The sequence below is a fragment of the Stegodyphus dumicola genome, chromosome 2 (assembly GCF_044657685.1).
Source record: "Stegodyphus dumicola isolate Sdum_Otavi_A_Nest chromosome 2, ASM4465768v1".
Taxonomy (NCBI): Eukaryota; Metazoa; Arthropoda; class Arachnida; order Araneae; family Eresidae; genus Stegodyphus; species Stegodyphus dumicola.
Window position 1 is genome coordinate 67,512,339 of NC_140769.1, and position 17,924 is coordinate 67,530,262.

At 30.1% G+C, this 17,924-nt stretch overlaps 1 protein-coding gene across 1 annotated transcript in view; it reads left to right on the plus strand.

Annotated features, from left to right (window-relative positions):
• Positions 1-16,728, plus strand: part of Ccn (cellular communication network factor protein Ccn) — a 409,680-nt gene extending 392,952 nt beyond the window's left edge. Inside the window, exon 5 of the mRNA XM_085810741.1 lies at positions 627-16,728. Within this exon, the coding sequence (XP_085666867.1) occupies positions 627-875 (249 nt within the window). The 3' untranslated portion in view covers positions 876-16,728. The remainder of the gene's footprint in view (positions 1-626) is intronic.
• The last annotated feature ends 1,196 nt before the right edge of the window (positions 16,729-17,924 follow it).

Genomic DNA, 17,924 nt, shown 5'->3' on the forward strand with positions numbered 1-17,924 from the left:
AGGTGCCGAATGAACTGTGGCCACAGATGTCAAATGAAATAAAAATGAGTATTTAATCTGCCTCGACTGCCAAGTTTGCTGTTCATTATGAATTAACATTCATGCAATCTATGTGCCTATATTATTACATCTATCTTTATATATGCATGTATTATATTTTGTGAACATTCATTAAATATTCATTTACATTTATTGATTTGCGTTACTGTGCGTAAATATAGGTTTACGTTCAGCAATTGTTAATTACTTATAATCATTTGTATTATTTTGAACTAATGTACAGTTGTTGTATAGTTAAAAATAGAATTCTTTTATCAAATTTTAATTATAAGATAATGTTTTGCGTAACTCTTGGCAACTAATATTCATAGGTGGATTTTAAAAAAATGCTTTTTGGGGTTACCAATTTTCTGATGATCACAATAAATATTTGCTTAGCAACGTGACAGCTAATTTTTTCGTTTAAAATGCACAAAATGTATTATGATAACTGCAAACACATACAATTTTTTAAAATTTTAATTATATAATGATTTGATAAGGAACATATTTTGCAATCTCTAATTGTGAATATGATAGGCTAATTAGCAATAAATTGCTTATATTTCCTCTTATTTTTTTTTCAGAAAAATCATGTATGTCGCGCCACAGTTCGCAGCACCACTCCCATACGTCTAACCGACGATGGCAACTGCACTAGCGTTGAGCTGTACCAACCGAAATACTGCGGATACTGCACTAGTCATCATTGTTGTCATCCAAAAGTGACCACAAGCAAAAAGATCCAATTCAAGTGCATTGACGAAGAAGGCACAAATATTATGCAGAAAGAAGTCTTGTGGATTATCAAATGCAACTGTACAACGGTTTGCTAATAATAGGGCCTCAACCTATTTTGTAATATCTCCTTCTGATGCTACCGTCCAATTAATATACCATAATCGTGTTTTTAGCTGATACATCGTTTGCGAAGTATAACAAAATGAGATTTTAGATACATATGAAAATACTTGTTTATGTCCAGTCTGCAGAGGATGTGGAGATATACGTGTCCTCGCAATGCTATGGTGTAAAGCGGAACTAAGAATAAACACAAACTTTCGTTATACAACTATTTTAGCTAGCTATATTTGTTGTCGAAGTTTCGCTGTTGTCTTCATAATTTCAATATGTCACTCGTAAAAAAGGTCGTATTTTTTTTCTGTTTTATTAAAACCTTCATTTAGGTTAAACTCTGATAAAGTCATAAAATATTGCAAAAATATGTGTTGTGTATAGTCAGCTTTCGATTGTAAGAGTTTATCATCTAGAAATAGCTCTAAAATAATTTTTCTCATATTGCATAAAAATGCGTCAAGAAAAATATTAGTAAAATTTATATTGGAATAATACTAGTGATATGCATAAAAAGGTTTGACACATGTCATCAATTACAAACAGCGAACGGGTAAAAACATAAAATTAATAAATAATGTTTGAGTAAGCTAATCTTTTGAAAAGCATGCATTTATTTTAAAATTCATCTTTTAACATTTGCATCTAAAACTGTATCTCTCCATTTTTAACATAAATTATTTTAGGTTATTGGAAGGTATTTCTTGGTGTCTGAATTGTGTATATTATGGAACATACGAAAGTTACGTTACCTTAATTAACAATTACAGAGGATATCGTGTATTCATATACTTTATAATGTATACTCAAATAATACAGTTTGTTTTAGAATGGGTTTGCTAAGTATAGCAAATCTTGTACACATATCTTGTACAGCTCGTATGTAAATTAGTGCTAAAAACTAAAGAAAACATAAATTATATATATATATATAAATTTTTTTGCAATAAACACAAGTAACGCGTAGGTTAACTTTAAAAAAAATATTTTTTTATTTTTGTACCTCACGTAATAAACTGACGAATAAATAAGTAATTTTGCTAAAAATTGTAAATGCAAAAGTGTAAAATAAGTTCTTATTCTTCATCCTGTATTAACGAAGCTAAATGTGCACAAATATTTAAAATTGGTACAACCTCGAAAAATCGCAATATCCTAGAAATTTCACTTTCCCACAGTAAGATTTAAAAGTTTATCTTTAAAACTAAGCCCGAGATTTTTAATCTGTTAATCACAAATTTTAAACTCATTTTATATGTTTCCTCATTTTTTACGAAGCGAAAAAGCAGTATTGTAATCGAGAAATTTCGGTTATGATATTTCAACAGAAATATCCATTTTGAGAGTTCCCGAATCCATTTGAATGTTTTTTTTTTGTGTTACGTCTGTACGTGCAGACAGAATAAGTCTCTTTTTTACTAAACGGGTTGTAAGATGAATTTAAAATTGTTTTAAAAGGGATTTTTTTTCGTGACGTCTGTGCGTACGCACGTGTGTATGCATCTCGAAGAACTCAAAACCGATTAGCCGTAGAACACTGAAATTTGCATATGCGACTTCTGTAATCTAGACTTCTGACATCTAGTTGTGCACCTCCCGTTTTTTTTTTTTTTTTTTTTTTTTTGCTATCGGCAATTCTCAGAAAGTCTATACATATATATCTACCTACACCCTTACATGGCTTGAAAGTCCTACCTGGCCTTTATTTTACGCAATGTCAAGTTTAAAAGAAAATAAATTTCGACTAATAACGAAATCTAACTTTTAATGCAGTCTCCCGATTCCTATACTTATATTTGGGATATTTAATTTTAAAATTTGCAATTTTTTTGCGATTTTCATCTTTCATTCAGGGACCGGTTAATTAACTTCGAATAATTCGAGGTAATAAGTTTAAATGAAATGCAGCAGCACGTATGTATAATTTAGTAGGCCGTATAATTGATTCGCATAGTGTCCACATCATATTTTTTACTAGATGTTATCAAAAATTAAAATCTATAGAAGTCTTGACAATTTTTTTTCTTAAAATGGAATACTAGACATTTTAAGCTGCGCTATCCGCTCAAAGGATTATTCAGACATATAGTTTTGAAGAGCTTTGTGCAATCGATATTCTAGTTATAAAAGATGATTTTGTTTAAAACTTACACTAATATTTCTGTTATTCTAAAATGACTAAAATTTTTTAGCAGCGATATTCGTTTTGAAAATCAACTTCATCAAGAAACTTTAAGTATGCCTTACAAAAGATGAATCAGATACGATCTTCACATTGCCTATGAAAACAACCACTGAAACAACTACGTTCAACTTTTATATAAAAATGGCTTTCCCATCCATATTGAATCTATAACTATTCGAGTGAAAAATTCCAAACTCATAAAATTATTCTGCATTCTTTCTGTGCCTTTTGAATGACTTCATGTTCTGCATTAACAGACAGTTGAAATGCACTTCGAGTGGTTATCTATGAAATGGATCATAGAAACAAAAACGTAGTAAGCGAACTCCATAATTAAAATTCCTGCATTTTATTTGATGTTTCATTGTGAAAAATAAAGTAGTTACAGCATTTCTTATTTTAAAAGTAGGTTTAGTACTTTCGTGCTTAAATTTTACATGTTTGTGGAAGTGAATGTCTAATTTATTTAATTTACCTCTCTGTTTAATATTATAAAATGCTATAAAATGATATATGTTACTTATATCGTTTAACTAACTTCACTCTAGGGCTGAGAGCAATGTTATTTGAATTGAATAACTTGATCTGGTAATGATAATTATTAAAAAACCCTAATAGACAAGAATCGAATCATCGCTTTATGTCAAATGTTGAGTGATGAGAAGGTTAAATATAACCCTTTTATTTACACAGGAGTTAGAACACAAAGCCACTCTCTTGTACTACAATATAAGCCACAACTCGTGGTGATGAAACGAAACAGAATATCCACATTTAAATCAAACGTTGAACAATAGTTAAGGACTATATAATTAAATATTACTAGAAGGTGGTTCACTACTCTAAAGTCCGAAGTGCCGGCAGCGATAAAATTCAGAGCAGAATAATTACATCTATCAGAGGTAACAGGACACTAACAGCTGTAGAGTGCACGCGATGTCAAAAACACGCTGGGTCTTAAAATCCCAAAACATGACTTTAAATACTTGCTTCTCATTTGCATTTTGGTGCGAAATACGGAAAGTAGAAGTTATAGTAAAAGTTGAAGTTATAAATAACTCGCTAATTATCATAAAATTCCTTAAAGTATTAAGCAAATTTGAATCTTAATATTTCAGAAATCTTAAAGCTTTGCTAATTTATTAACCTTAAAACATAGTTTTTTTAATGTTTCTCAAAAAAAAAAAAATATCACACACACACACACACACACACACATATATATATATATATAATGCTATCTTTAGTTGATTATTCTTTCTATACTAAACATGTCAGGTTATTTAATTAAGATTTCTTGCAAGTAAGGAATTTAATTATGAAGCTTTTAGGTATAATCAAGGAATCAACACTGATTCTTTCGGCACCCATATAGTACAAAATGTAGCATGAGTTAAGCAATATATTCATATGAATGGACTGACATTTAATAATTTTAGCAACATGGAGTGCGACAAAACATAAATTTAAAATGTAGTTAAAAAGTAAGTGCACATACTGAGGAAAAGGTAAATTCATTTTAGAGCAACGGTCGTAAAACAATGTTCTGAGCAGAAGTGTTATAGAAAGTTTATGTTCTCGATACGATACATTGAAAGGTAATATGTAATGAATTAAATTCTAAAAGAGCCCGAGTTTGTTCTCCACCATCCATCGTATGTTCCATCGGTAACAAAACGAGAAAGTAAGTTGGCTGGAAAAAGTAAATCAGCTAAGATACCTACTCAGCTGAGTTGTATTCTAATGCTTTTCATCATAATTAGCGAATTATATAAATACGGTTTTTTTCAATTCTTTTTCCCCATTTTAAGTTAGAAACATTTATTAAAATTATTTAAATTAATAATTTACCAGAGTTTTGGGCCTTAATTCACTTATTTGAATTATTACTTAGTTTAAAATGTTTTGAAAAATTTATTTTTTGAGTATTTGCTCTCATAAATTAGTAAATTATTATTAATTTTTATTTATTACAAACGCAATTTTTTGCTTCTGATTACTATTAATTTTCTTGAAGGCGAAAGAAAAATTCAAAATGCAAATTAATTAGAAATTATTTAAGGACCTTCTTCAGATAAAATTTGTGAGTGCAGAAGCTCCCAGATGGGAAATATTGAAAGACACTACAAATATGAAAAAAATTAATAAATATGAAATGAATTCAGATCCATAGTTCAGATTTCAGAAAATACTAAAATTTATTAATTGAAATGTAATTAAGAATTAGTAAACAATTAATTATAATTTGAAATTTCTTGTGGTAAAAATTTCTTTGTACATAAATGAATCTATAGCATCTTAAGCTAAAACAAAAATATGCGAATTAATTCATGTAGAAAGCAACATAAAATTTAAGACATTATAATTAAACAGCATTTAATTAAGCAACATTTATCAATTGTTTTATTTCTTTTTGAAGTGTGAAGAAAACTGAATAAATAGCGTTATTATTTCTTGCTGAAAGCTTGCACAGAAACAAATCATGTAGGTAAGGTATGTGTAATAAGACTCGTAAATATTTCATATCTTTTAATTTAGACACCATCATATTTAGTATAGGTTTCAGTTATGCATGTGTGTCTCAAGAACAAAATCGCATGAGACTGATGACATAGCTACTAGTATATCAAGCATTTGATCTGATTACTGACCATTTTGTTAGCGATCAGCTAGTTGAAAATCATAAACAAGCTGTAACAATGCCTAGATATCTGTCACGTTATATTTTTATCCTATGATAAATGGATGATTGTGAGTTTCTCATTTTCAGCATCCTCAAATCATGTAACTGTAGCTGTTTTCAGTCGTGTAATCTGAAAGCCAAGGCATAGGCGCAGTAGGCGACGCGTCAGTCTCATAATCTCCCACACAGCAATCCAATATGTGATGTTCATTTTTACTGGCGTATTAAGTTTAATTCTTTGACTCTTCGTCATATATTGATTATAGTTAGAAAAAAAATTGGAAATATTAAAACTAATAAAAAATATATTCTTTACTCATCGATCAGATCTTTATCTGGTATTTATATGTTTTGTTATACAAGAAAGCATGAATATAAATATTTAATATAAAATTGTTATAATGTGTCAGCTTTCGTCAATAACAGTATTTTTATCTAAATGTTTAAAACCAAATATTTAAATGAGAAAATATTGACGTCTAATACTGTCAAAAAGGCATTCGGAAGAATTTTAATATGCTTTGAAAATCTATTCAAATTTTCAGAAGTAATTTCTCTTACATGTGCTAAAAAACAGCGACGATTTTGTCCATTTTCCTCTCGCTTACCGTACAAAAGATGTCTGATTGATGTTTTAGTATCATCAATCTGGAAATTCTTTCTTTAATAGAAAACATTAAATTCATAGTTACGCAACTTAGAGCACAATTAAAAATAATGGTTTAACTTAAAGAAACTATACCGTAGTTACAATTAGCAATTTATAAGAGATAATTTCCATGACAAGTTAAATTTTATTGCCAGTATTTCAGCATTTAATGAAAACTGTAAGCATATAGCGTGCTCTCTTTTCTGGTTATAAGGATTTAATATCTTTTCTATTATTAACTATGTAGATATGATGCCCGCAAAACTTCCAGCTGAAATAAGTATCTCAAATTATGCCATTGCTTTCTGAGACGACTGGGGCAGCCGAATTTCCGCTTTGCAATATAGAAGTTGTGTAATTATGATAGTTAATAGCATGCGTAGTTTTCTAATTAGTAGTTTAAATAAAGCATGATTATGTCTTTGTTTATGGCCAGCTAGTTAAAATAATATTTTTACATTGCGTGTTATATCGCCATCTGTTATCAACATTAGGCATATTATTATAGTGCTATCAAAGGAAAAGAGACAGTCGTATAGTAAAAGCATAATCCGATAGTAGTGATAATTCTTTACTTTGAGGAACCTTCATTCAAGAAAAGTCGGTACAGTTTACTTTTAGATTCTTCCGGTGTAGACCAGTACAGCCATATAACAATTTAGAACGTCGTAAAAATAATCATATATATCTAATAATAAAAATTCAAAGCCTTATAAAGCTATACTTACTTATTCAGAACTTTAGTAGCTGAAATAAAAGTATATTATGTTCAGGAAATTTTCATGCTCTTGCGTTTGTCGCTCACCATTTACTTAATATGTGACAGTCTTGTGTTTAAACTTTTCAACATTTCTTTTAAACTCGCTAAGAACTAATAACCTATTTCTGTATATAAGAATCCTTTATTTCGTAATCTTAGTTTTTTTATTGTACGTTTCATCTTGTTTGTGCTTTTGAATAACATATGTGGGGTAACGGTGTAGCACTATCTATTACTGCGAAGAAATGTTTCTTGTATAAAAAAGTTTTGCCTGTGCAGTTTTCGATTTTTTCCTGGAAAATAGCTGAAACTCAAGATATTTGATGCCAACATTTTGACTCAAATTATTACTCAGCTTCAAGCAAAACTGTGAGTAATTATTTTGAAAATTTGAATAATGAAAATTGTGATACTTTTTTTTTAACTTTTATACTTGCTTTATTTATCGTAAGAAAATGTGTTAATCTTAAATATTTCAAAAGAAATGATAGGAAAGTTTTCCCTTAAGAACAGATATTCAGAAAATAAAAGTAAACTTAATTCCATTTCAACAAAAACGTTATTCATTTGTAGTATTAATGAGTGTTCCCGCTTTACATGTTACATAACGAAAATTCCTCTTTCATTAACAGAAGAGAAAATTGCCTCTGTCTAATAAATAAATGATCATTGCATTGTTTAACGGTATTTGGCAATTTCAAGCATTTTCTCTGGTAAGGAGGAAGTCGTGAGCATGAAAAAAACTATTTACTGATTCAGTTTTCTTGGTGAAAATAATGATGGCTTTCCGCATAAGAAAAGCCGTTTTGGCATTTATCATTAATGAAAGATTTTTGCAATGCTCAGCTATACAACATAAATTTAAGTTGGATTAAAACTGCTGAAGATCTTACAAAATATATTGCTTTGTAATGGATTTAGATTAAATTAAGCAACTCAATCATGTCCAAGCAAATAACCAATTATTTTGCCCATTATATGGTACAAAAAATGTCACAGAAATACCACAAAGATATCGTTTAAATTATTTTATTTAAATGTAGAATGAATTCTAAATGTTCTCAAATCTGAACTGGATCCATATTCTAAAAGATTCTTTAATTTCTTGAATCATATAAGAATAAGGTGAAAAAAAATATTTTAATCAATAGGAAAATTTCTAACTAACGCGAAATTTGAAAAGAAATTTCTATCAAAAGCATATTTAAGAACACAATTAAAAAATATTATACATTTTTAAATAGAAATTATATTTAATAAAATATTACACAATTCAAATTTCTTGATCTTCAGATTCATTTCGCAATATAATTTGAGGGAATATATTTGAGTAAGAGTTCAGATCGTGTACATTTTCCAAAATATATTCAACCAAACATGCAGAGGATAAATTATATCAGATTGAACCTAGTTAAGCACTAAATTATTTTCCCAGAAATTTAATACTGGCTTACAAGGCGGGCTTGAAATGAAACTTGGGATCCAGATCAACTGGATTTGCAACAATCTTTGTAAATTATTTTCAACAATTATTTTCTAAATGAAAGTTTCTACCGGACATCGGTAAATTATTTTCGAAAGCAGGGAATTAAAATGTATAACAGATTCTCAAGTTAAGATTCGAATGACAGCAAAGTGCAGATATTCGAGGAATTAAATAATGTGATCCCAGTAAATACGTTCATAATTTCATTTTTCAGATATGAGTACAATAGAAGAACTCGCCACAGGTCTGAGTTAAAATAAAGAAAGAAAACATGTTCATTTAAAATTAAAAAAAAAATTAAAAAATCTGAAAGCTTTTTTTAACGTTATGCGCGTTACCTTTATTTGTGAAATATCATGTTTTTCGCACTTAAACCACATAAAATTCAATTTAACAGCAATTTCACAAAATATTTAAAACCAGCGAAACAACATATCTTTAGAATTTCCGATACACAGTCTCGGCGAGTTTGAGATATTTTTTTTTTCTACAGTGTTGTCATTACTCGCTTTAAACTCGTTGAGTTTGTTGATCAAAAATTTGTTAAAGTTTCGCAAAATTTGAAATATATGATAAAACATTTTCAAAATTCAAAATTCGAGCTTTTAAGTGACCATGTTAAGTTGGACTACGTTATTCAAAATTTGACGGCTCTAGGTACAGTTTTTTTTTTTTTTTTTTTTTCAATACGAGAAACATTCATGCAGATTCTTCATTATTTAGTTTCTTTAAACCTAATATTTGGTGGCAACAGTTTGAAAAATGAACCAACATAGAAAGTGAAATTACGCAAAATGGCGTTTTGATACTAACAGCCCTTTTGGTCTGACGCCCTAAAAATGGCGGAACACGTCCACTTCATGAATTTTTATTGGTGCATTAAGAAGCTAATTCAGGAATTTCGTAATTTCTGATAAAATAATTACGCACTATAGAAACAATAACGATTCTAATATCTGTAATATGTTGCTTTATTCAATGAATTACAGAAAAACGATCCAGCTTTACTTTTAAACGGAAAATATATGCTAGCGGACGTTGTTTTCAGAAAAACTAGCTCGTATTTTCCCTTACACAGCGCAAAGAACGAAGACGTACATGCAGCCAAGCTATTGTAGACCAAGTAGATGTCAAAACAGAGTATATTCAGCGGTCTTAGATACTCGGCCTTTGTTGGGACTAGGTGTAGTGAGAATAAAATATATAGGTATTCAGGGACTGTTGTAAAAGAAGATGCCGTGCAATATCGCTTCTTAGAAATCTTTCAAAAGGCGACAGTCTCTTAGAAGATATTTCAGAACTAAGTATGATTATGTATAAACATTAAAAATATTATTTGACATTACAGTTAGGCACATCCGCATTTTATTTTAATTGATTTAAAAATAAAATTGAATTTAATCCTCTAATTTACGCAAAACAGAAACATAGAGACATTATTATAAACATTTGTGTTATTTTGATTAGTTTTAATTAAATTATGAATGTAAATGTCTAATTTAATTATAAACTTCTAATACATACGGACATTTGCAGATATATTCATATCTTAAACTCATTTTATCTTTCACTTTACTTCAATATATATATATATATATATATATACATATATATAAAGATCACAGTTATGTTCAGCTCAGAAATTCTTATTTATTGCAAATAAAACTGAAATAAACACAAATATATTTGACAAAAAAATTCGAATTTTTATAGAAAATAGTTTAAGAAACACTTGCACAGTTTAAAACGTATTATAAGCATTCATTTCATATTTTTCTTCTAATTATCAATGCATGAGCGAAACTGCTTGCTTAACTCTTAGTGGTACTAAACTTCCAGTTAATTCATCAGAGCATGATAACCTTAATAATCACATTGACTGATTTCATTTTCTAACTTAGTTTTATGTTGCCATTATATGCCGACATTATTTTATTTCATTAATTATTTTCTTCACAATAATTTATGAAAAATCTCATAAAAATAATCTAATGAATCATCTGTAATGGCTCAATTCATGAAGACCATGAATTTACTTAAACGCGTAATAAAAACATACCGTTCTCTATATCCATTGACGATATTTTAATAAACGAAATTGTTAATTCCCTAGCTTAATTACTTCGCTGAAATCTGTTAAGCGTAAACTGAGGAAGGGTATGAATTGTACGCAAAATATTTTTCTTCCTTCAAAGAATTCAAAATGGCTGATCAGAAGTCCCGAACCCTGGAACGATGAAGGGGGCACTCAACAGTTCGGAGTAATCGAAGACTGAGTTTATCGCCTCTAATTACTCCTGCCATCTCATAATGACTCCAGGGGCAGTAATTTAAATCTCATTTAAGGTTACCCTCGTTGGCTATTTCTAATTAGGCGCAGCCTAGCAATTTGACGTCTTAAGTATTGGGATATCGAATGTCGGAAGTTTGTAATTCTTGTTAGTCGTTCGGATTCTTGTTTGGGGCGTCAGCACTATATATGATCGGTAAACGTTTGCATTTATATTCACTTTAAATTAACTGTCAATAGGATATCGGTTTTGCAATTATCGCATAAAATAGTATATACATAATCGTTGCTTATAAAATCCAGACGATACTGATATTTGAAATCGGAAAATTTGCTAAAAACAGTAATTAATTGAACAAAGTGTTTGGGAAAGAAAAATATGTTTGGGTGAAATAATTTACAAGAATGTTTCAAGCAGCACAGATATAAAGTAACACACCTGTTAATATCCAGGATGCATATCTAATGCAAAGCACTCAAAACTGAACAGATGGCGACAAAGTGTTGGAGAAAGCAAGCCTGAGAATAAGACTAATTTTGCAGTAACCCCTTTATATAATAAAAGACATTCTTAAATATCCTGTTACTTTGATTAATTCCACTTTCTTTTATATCCTAAAAATGACAATACATTAAAAATAAACCTTTTTAACTGCGTCATTTCATAACTAAATATGATTCTTACTCAATGTTAATGACTTTTTACTTGCATAATATTAAAAATTATCAAACTAAACTCTTTTATTCAGTAATAATATAATTATTAATATATTATTCTGTAATAAGGCAATAAATTTTCTAACCAAAGTTGAATTAACCAATATCAATAAAGCGGGAATATAGCGTTGCTATTCTAGATATAGCACCAACATTGTCATTTCACATTCTTCACATGTCTATCTCTGTCTTCTTGCCATATAGTACCCCGCCTTCGTTCCTTATTCCAGTTATATTTCCGTAAATATGTGAACATCATGAGTGTAATTATTAAACGAAGGAAGTTGTGTGCAAAATTAAGATTGCATTAACTGGCCTTCATCAACTCCATATCACATTCTACTTCGACACAGAAAATTTTCATTCTATGTATGTATATATGTTTGAAGATATGGATATTCAATAGTTCTCGATATCTTAAAAATAAAAATATGTGGAGTCATTAGTCATTTTTATTCTATTTCGTGAAGTGATTCCTTCCAACCTGACTTCGAATTTAAATGTTTTATCTTGCTATCGAATTTCTGTCAAATCAAGTTCGTTGTTACAAAATACTCGTAATCAAAATATATGTTATTAAATATGTTAAATATGTTATAAAATATTATGTTACAAAATACTCGTAATCAAGATATACTAGAAAATATGTAGAAAACTCTTTCTACATATTTCCTAGTATGAATTTTCTTATAGTTCTTAATCCCAGAAACCAAATATTCATTTTCCGCAATTATTTCTTGTTCTGCTAGATCTTGATCTTGCTAAGGCTATTGATCAAGACTTGCCATTGCTCTTCAATATCTCACGCAGTTGCAAGTCGGACTGTATTGGCTAAATTGCTAATTTAATCAGCAGTTAGGTTAACACTGCCAATTATAATAATAAGAGCGCTTCAATAAAACCAATATGCAGATTATATAAACAATATACAGAAATTAATATTCAATATGGTTATTTAAAAACTTTCAGTCATTCAGTTGAAAGTAGCAATTAAAATAGTTCACATCGTAATGGTATTATATTAATATTATGATTAAAATCGTTCCACATTGTTGACATTAAAAATAAAGAATACATTTAGCATTTTGGGCAAATTATAGTATACTTTCTAATATTTTTATTCATTTAGACTTGTTAAATTTGATTTATTCAAAGTAAAGTTCTTCGTATTCTGTAAGCTGATTTTTCCGATATTCTGCAAAATTTTCTAAATTAGATCTCATGAAAATTCTACAGAAAATTCAACTTCACTGAGTATTTTCAAGGTACGCAATGCTACTGAAATAGGTATCCTATAAATCTTTTGAAAATTGGTCTTTTTGTGAACTCTTTAATTTCCCAAAATGTACATTTATAAAGCATGCATTCTTTTACTATAGAATACATTTCTGATCCCAGGAAAATATTTTCATGCTATGTGGATAGGTATTAACAAGATTCGTGTCAGCAAATCCTGGAGCATGATGGATTCTTTTCAAAAGAACCACAAGCACGGGTAGAGCTGGTTTTCATTTTCTGTGGAAATGATCGCCTCAGAAAGAGATGTCCAATGCTGATGTTTATGTTTTCAGAATACTAATCACTCTCATAATGAGATGGTCGATGTCAGAGATTTCATTGTATTTGCAAAATGCAAAAATCTTCACTGAAATGCGAGCTGTCTGATTACTTTAATATGGAGGAATGCTAAAAATTTAATAAAGCACTTTTTTGAAAGCTCTATTTAAAGTTTTCCGGATGATTAGCATATTGCCAAGAGAATTTTAAATGGTGCTCTGGTTTTAGAAAATTTGAAAATAACCCATGAAGCTAAGTCTGAAAAAGGCACCATTTAACAAACGCAGATGTATCTTGAGGCCAAAAGATTTCCGCAAATGGCAGGCACATTTGAAATAAACTTCGTAAACGTGAAAAACATAAGCTGTATATACCGGCTATTACGACCGGCTTTGCTACATTATCTTATAGGGATGGTTGTGTTTCTTAACGTATAACTGAGACATTTTGGGCTTTCGTTGCAAACTTCATGTTATTCGAAAGATAATGCGAAACACACGCAATGTGATCCACAATATGCTCTAAAGCAGTTCAGAGATATCACCTTGATAGCTGGTGTTCATGATGACGCTATTTTGTATTTCTACCTCCTGACTGATAACACATCTCATGTACTCTTGCGTTTTGATGCCTTACTGCATGTTATCCGATCTATGACAGATATTTGATAAAATGTTTGCAATGTAAACTGACATTCCTTAAAAAATACGTATAACGCGAAATCATAGTAAATAATTAAATCTATATCAAAACCGAATAATCTTTTTAGCATTTTTGACAAGATAATATTTTTATTATTGTGATCTCTATTATTTAAACGACAACAAGATTATCGATCAAAGCCTAGTATATTGGAAATCAGCCAGATAGCCAGCTGTCCTAAGAAATCACTTTTTTTTCTTAGTTCACGGGAAGAACTCGAAGTAGGTTACATGTTATTGTTGCATTTTTATTGTATTTTCTATCTCATTTTATAAAAATGTAAACTGGTTTTGTTACGTAAGCTAGGAAGATTCTAAGGACTGTCGGCCTTATTGCAATGGTTTGCAACATAACTTGTTGATTTATCAAATATCTTGGAGCTGTTTATATAACATATAGGGTCATGCTAGGAACGAAGTATTGCAACAAGATTGGATTTTTGTTGAAAGGACAGTTTCTATTTAAGTACCAAAATATTTGTTTCATTTTAATTAATTAACATTATTAAATAATTGAATTCATTTCGCGCGAAAGTAAATATTAGTTTGAAATGATGGTAAATTAAGCATGTGATTATATATAATAATATAATATAATATGCTATTTCATATATAATAACATAATATGCTATTTCATTCTTCATTATGCTTGATTTTATGTAGTTGGAAACATTATGGAAATGAATTGCAAACATTTGGCTTCGCGATTAACAAAATGGGAACTAAGTACAATTCTTCAATTATAAGAAATGATTTAAGAGTACAGAATATATTTAAAGGAAATATAGATCATATTCTTTCAATTTTATACGAATGAAATGAATGTATGTTTGGTTTAAACTAAAGAATTAAATTCGGGAACAAATTTGAAAAAATATATATGCAAATATGAAAAAAATGATTTGCGATATAAATCCTGTTTGATAAAGAAATACGTTTAAGACCTTGTTTTTTAAGTATAAGACTTAATTGCACTTCTTAATTAGACACAAATTTCATTTATGGTATTAAATTGTAATTTAGAATAATTAAAAATACCCTTTTTCATAATACACATTCCCACCAGCGGCCGAGCGGTAAAGACGCTGAACACTGGTAGTTCGGTCTGAGGTTCGAATCCCGCGAACGGGCTGGCTGCATGGGCGTTTTCGTGGTTTTCCCCATGTGTAACGTGTATACGAGCCAGTTTCCCTTAGAAAGTCCTCCACGAAAGGCATCCCTCCCTTTAGGCAGATAGCCCTCGTGTGCTTTGCCATAATTAAATACACACATAATACACAATTAGACACCATGCATGAGTTTCCGTACTGCCTAATAAATGCATTCAATTTGATAATCTATCATTTATATATAAATAACATTTTTAATTTAGTCCTTTAAAGTCACTTACTTCATCATAGTTATTTCCAGAGTGTTTCAGGCTGCTGACATATGAAATATCTCTTAAAAGGTTGGCAACTGATCGATGACTAAAGGCTAAGAAATGAATCAAATAAGGTAAACTTTTAGACAATTGTTATTAAAAGCCTTTTGCAAAAATACTGAAAAGTAAAATTGTTATGAGAATTAGCTCAATAGACGTTCTCGTCAGTAAATTGTTCTTTACATTGCTAAAGATATTTGAAAGGGAAAATAGGGTCCATGTAAACATAGACCTGTAAAATTTATTAAAATAGCTGGAAATGTTCATAAACTCCTTTAAACGTATAAGCCAAATAACCCAAATTTTAATTTTTACGATGATCAAAGTAGTTGTAAAAAACTGAATTATGTTGCCTAATTATTTCCAGATGCCATTTTCGTAAATAGAAATTCAAACGTCATGCCTATATTAATTTATTTCTTTTATAAAATGTTTCTTTAATTCACTTGCCATAGACACTTTCTGCAAAGTGTAACTATTTTTAGCAACAATTTTAAACGGACTCTAAATGCATTATAATTTATGACACTTCATAAAATTTTGATCCTTAGGAAAAATATTTACTTTTGTTTGAGTAATCACTTATGCTTAATTGAATATACCAAAAAACACAAAAAAAAATTATCTGTTAACTGAACGATACTATTGAGTATCTTTTTAAAGGCAATATGATTCATGTTCATATATTACATGAGCTGAAACATAAAAAGATATGCAAACAGCCCTTTCGCCGGGACACGAACTCGGGTCAAACTATCATTGCTCTGATGTCTTGTAATTTTCCTTTTGTCTACTTACGCGGTTTAGCAATTTTCATATTTTCTATTCCGCTTATTGAAATTTATTTGCCAAACGTGTCACTTAAGCCAAACTGATTTTCATCTTAAATTCCATCTTATTTGGTTCATTTCACAAACTGTGTCTATGCTCAAGTCATTTAAAAGGTATTTGATTGTGGGATGATTTTGAGATCACCTATAAATCCGATTTTTGCTTAAAGACGTGACGAAAAGGATCAAGATAAATATGGGAGCTATCAATAAATTATTTTTAGCATTGACCTTAGTAAGTATATAATGACTGCTATTGTATGTCTCATTAATTTATATCACATCTCAGTAAATCAAGCAGTGACATTTGTACAAATAAACTACGTGGCAGTTTTCAAAGATTATTAATTCGAGCATAAAATGCACATATCACGGAACAGCTTTGAGCACCAAAGCTAGTAGAGAGAGCGCTTTACAAATGGAGGGGAATAAAGATATTACAAGAATGTACATATAAACAGTTTTCTGATGTTGTTATGATTTGAATAATTTATGTATAGCCCAAATGTATAATCTAAATATTATGTACGAATAAAATGTTTTACTAAAACAATAGTGTGGCTGTGCTCATTTTGTAGTATGGCTATGTTCATTGTGCGTGTACGTGTATGTGTGTGGGTATACTGGAATTCGGGCCATTTGTTTAACGTTTGCTATATAAATTTTGATTTTTGTCATTAGCAATAAATAATAAAAACCTGATCAGTGTACAAAAAAAGCAGCTTTGTATTTGCATATAAAATGTGATCACGCTTATCGACAAATTTCGAACTTATCTTAACTGCCCTTGTCAACAAATATCTGATTATCAAACATATCTAAAAGCCGCTTAGCATTTCCTACCTTTTCTTATTTTTAACAAAATTTCACTTCCTTTACATAGCGATATCCACGGGGTATTTAAATAAAAATAGATCACATTTTAAGAGTTGGTAGATTATATCAAAACAATAATTATTTTCATAGAATACATGCCAGAATGATAAAGGTGCTACACACCCACACTTTCCAACAAGTGTGAGTTTCGAATGCATAAATGCAAAGCAGCTCCATCTTCTGAGGCTATGAATCAGTATACAATCAACAAGAATACTGATGCGCACTTTAGGATTTGACGAGAAGGAAGACAGAGGACTTTTCCTGCAAACGATCAAGCGGAATTGCTGTAGAACGTTCCAGGAGCCATCCAGCGGCATAAGTCATCTACCATGCTGGAACACCAGCCCATTTTCGATATAACATATGTTACGTCTTTAAACCGTTTACACTGGGAGAGTAAACCCCCGTGATCATACAAACTACCATATCTCGATTTCCTTTTGCTGGAAAGCGTCTCGTCAATGAGGCTTCCTTTATATCTAGTCCCTCGGTTATCGTTGTGCGTCGAGATAAGTCATCCACATAATTACCGTATTATTAGGGATAAAAAAAATGTGTTTTGGTTTTCATTTCTGTGACATTCTTGTCATTAAGGGTTTGGTTTGTCTGCCATTACTTTGTCATCAGACACCCTGTAGGGCCTTCATTGTTTTCCAGTAATACATTTTATGACAAAGCTAAATTGTTTCAGCATGTTCTAGCTTGGTTCTCCTCCGTAATCAGAAGCCATCTGAAAACGAGCTCTCCTTAAAATTGATCTTATTTTTAAGCACTCTGCATACGTTTCTCTAGAGATTCTGTGTATGGGCGGGGATCTTCTCTTCGGAAATCTGACTGCTTAAAACTAAGTGCAGTTAGTTAATATTTAAA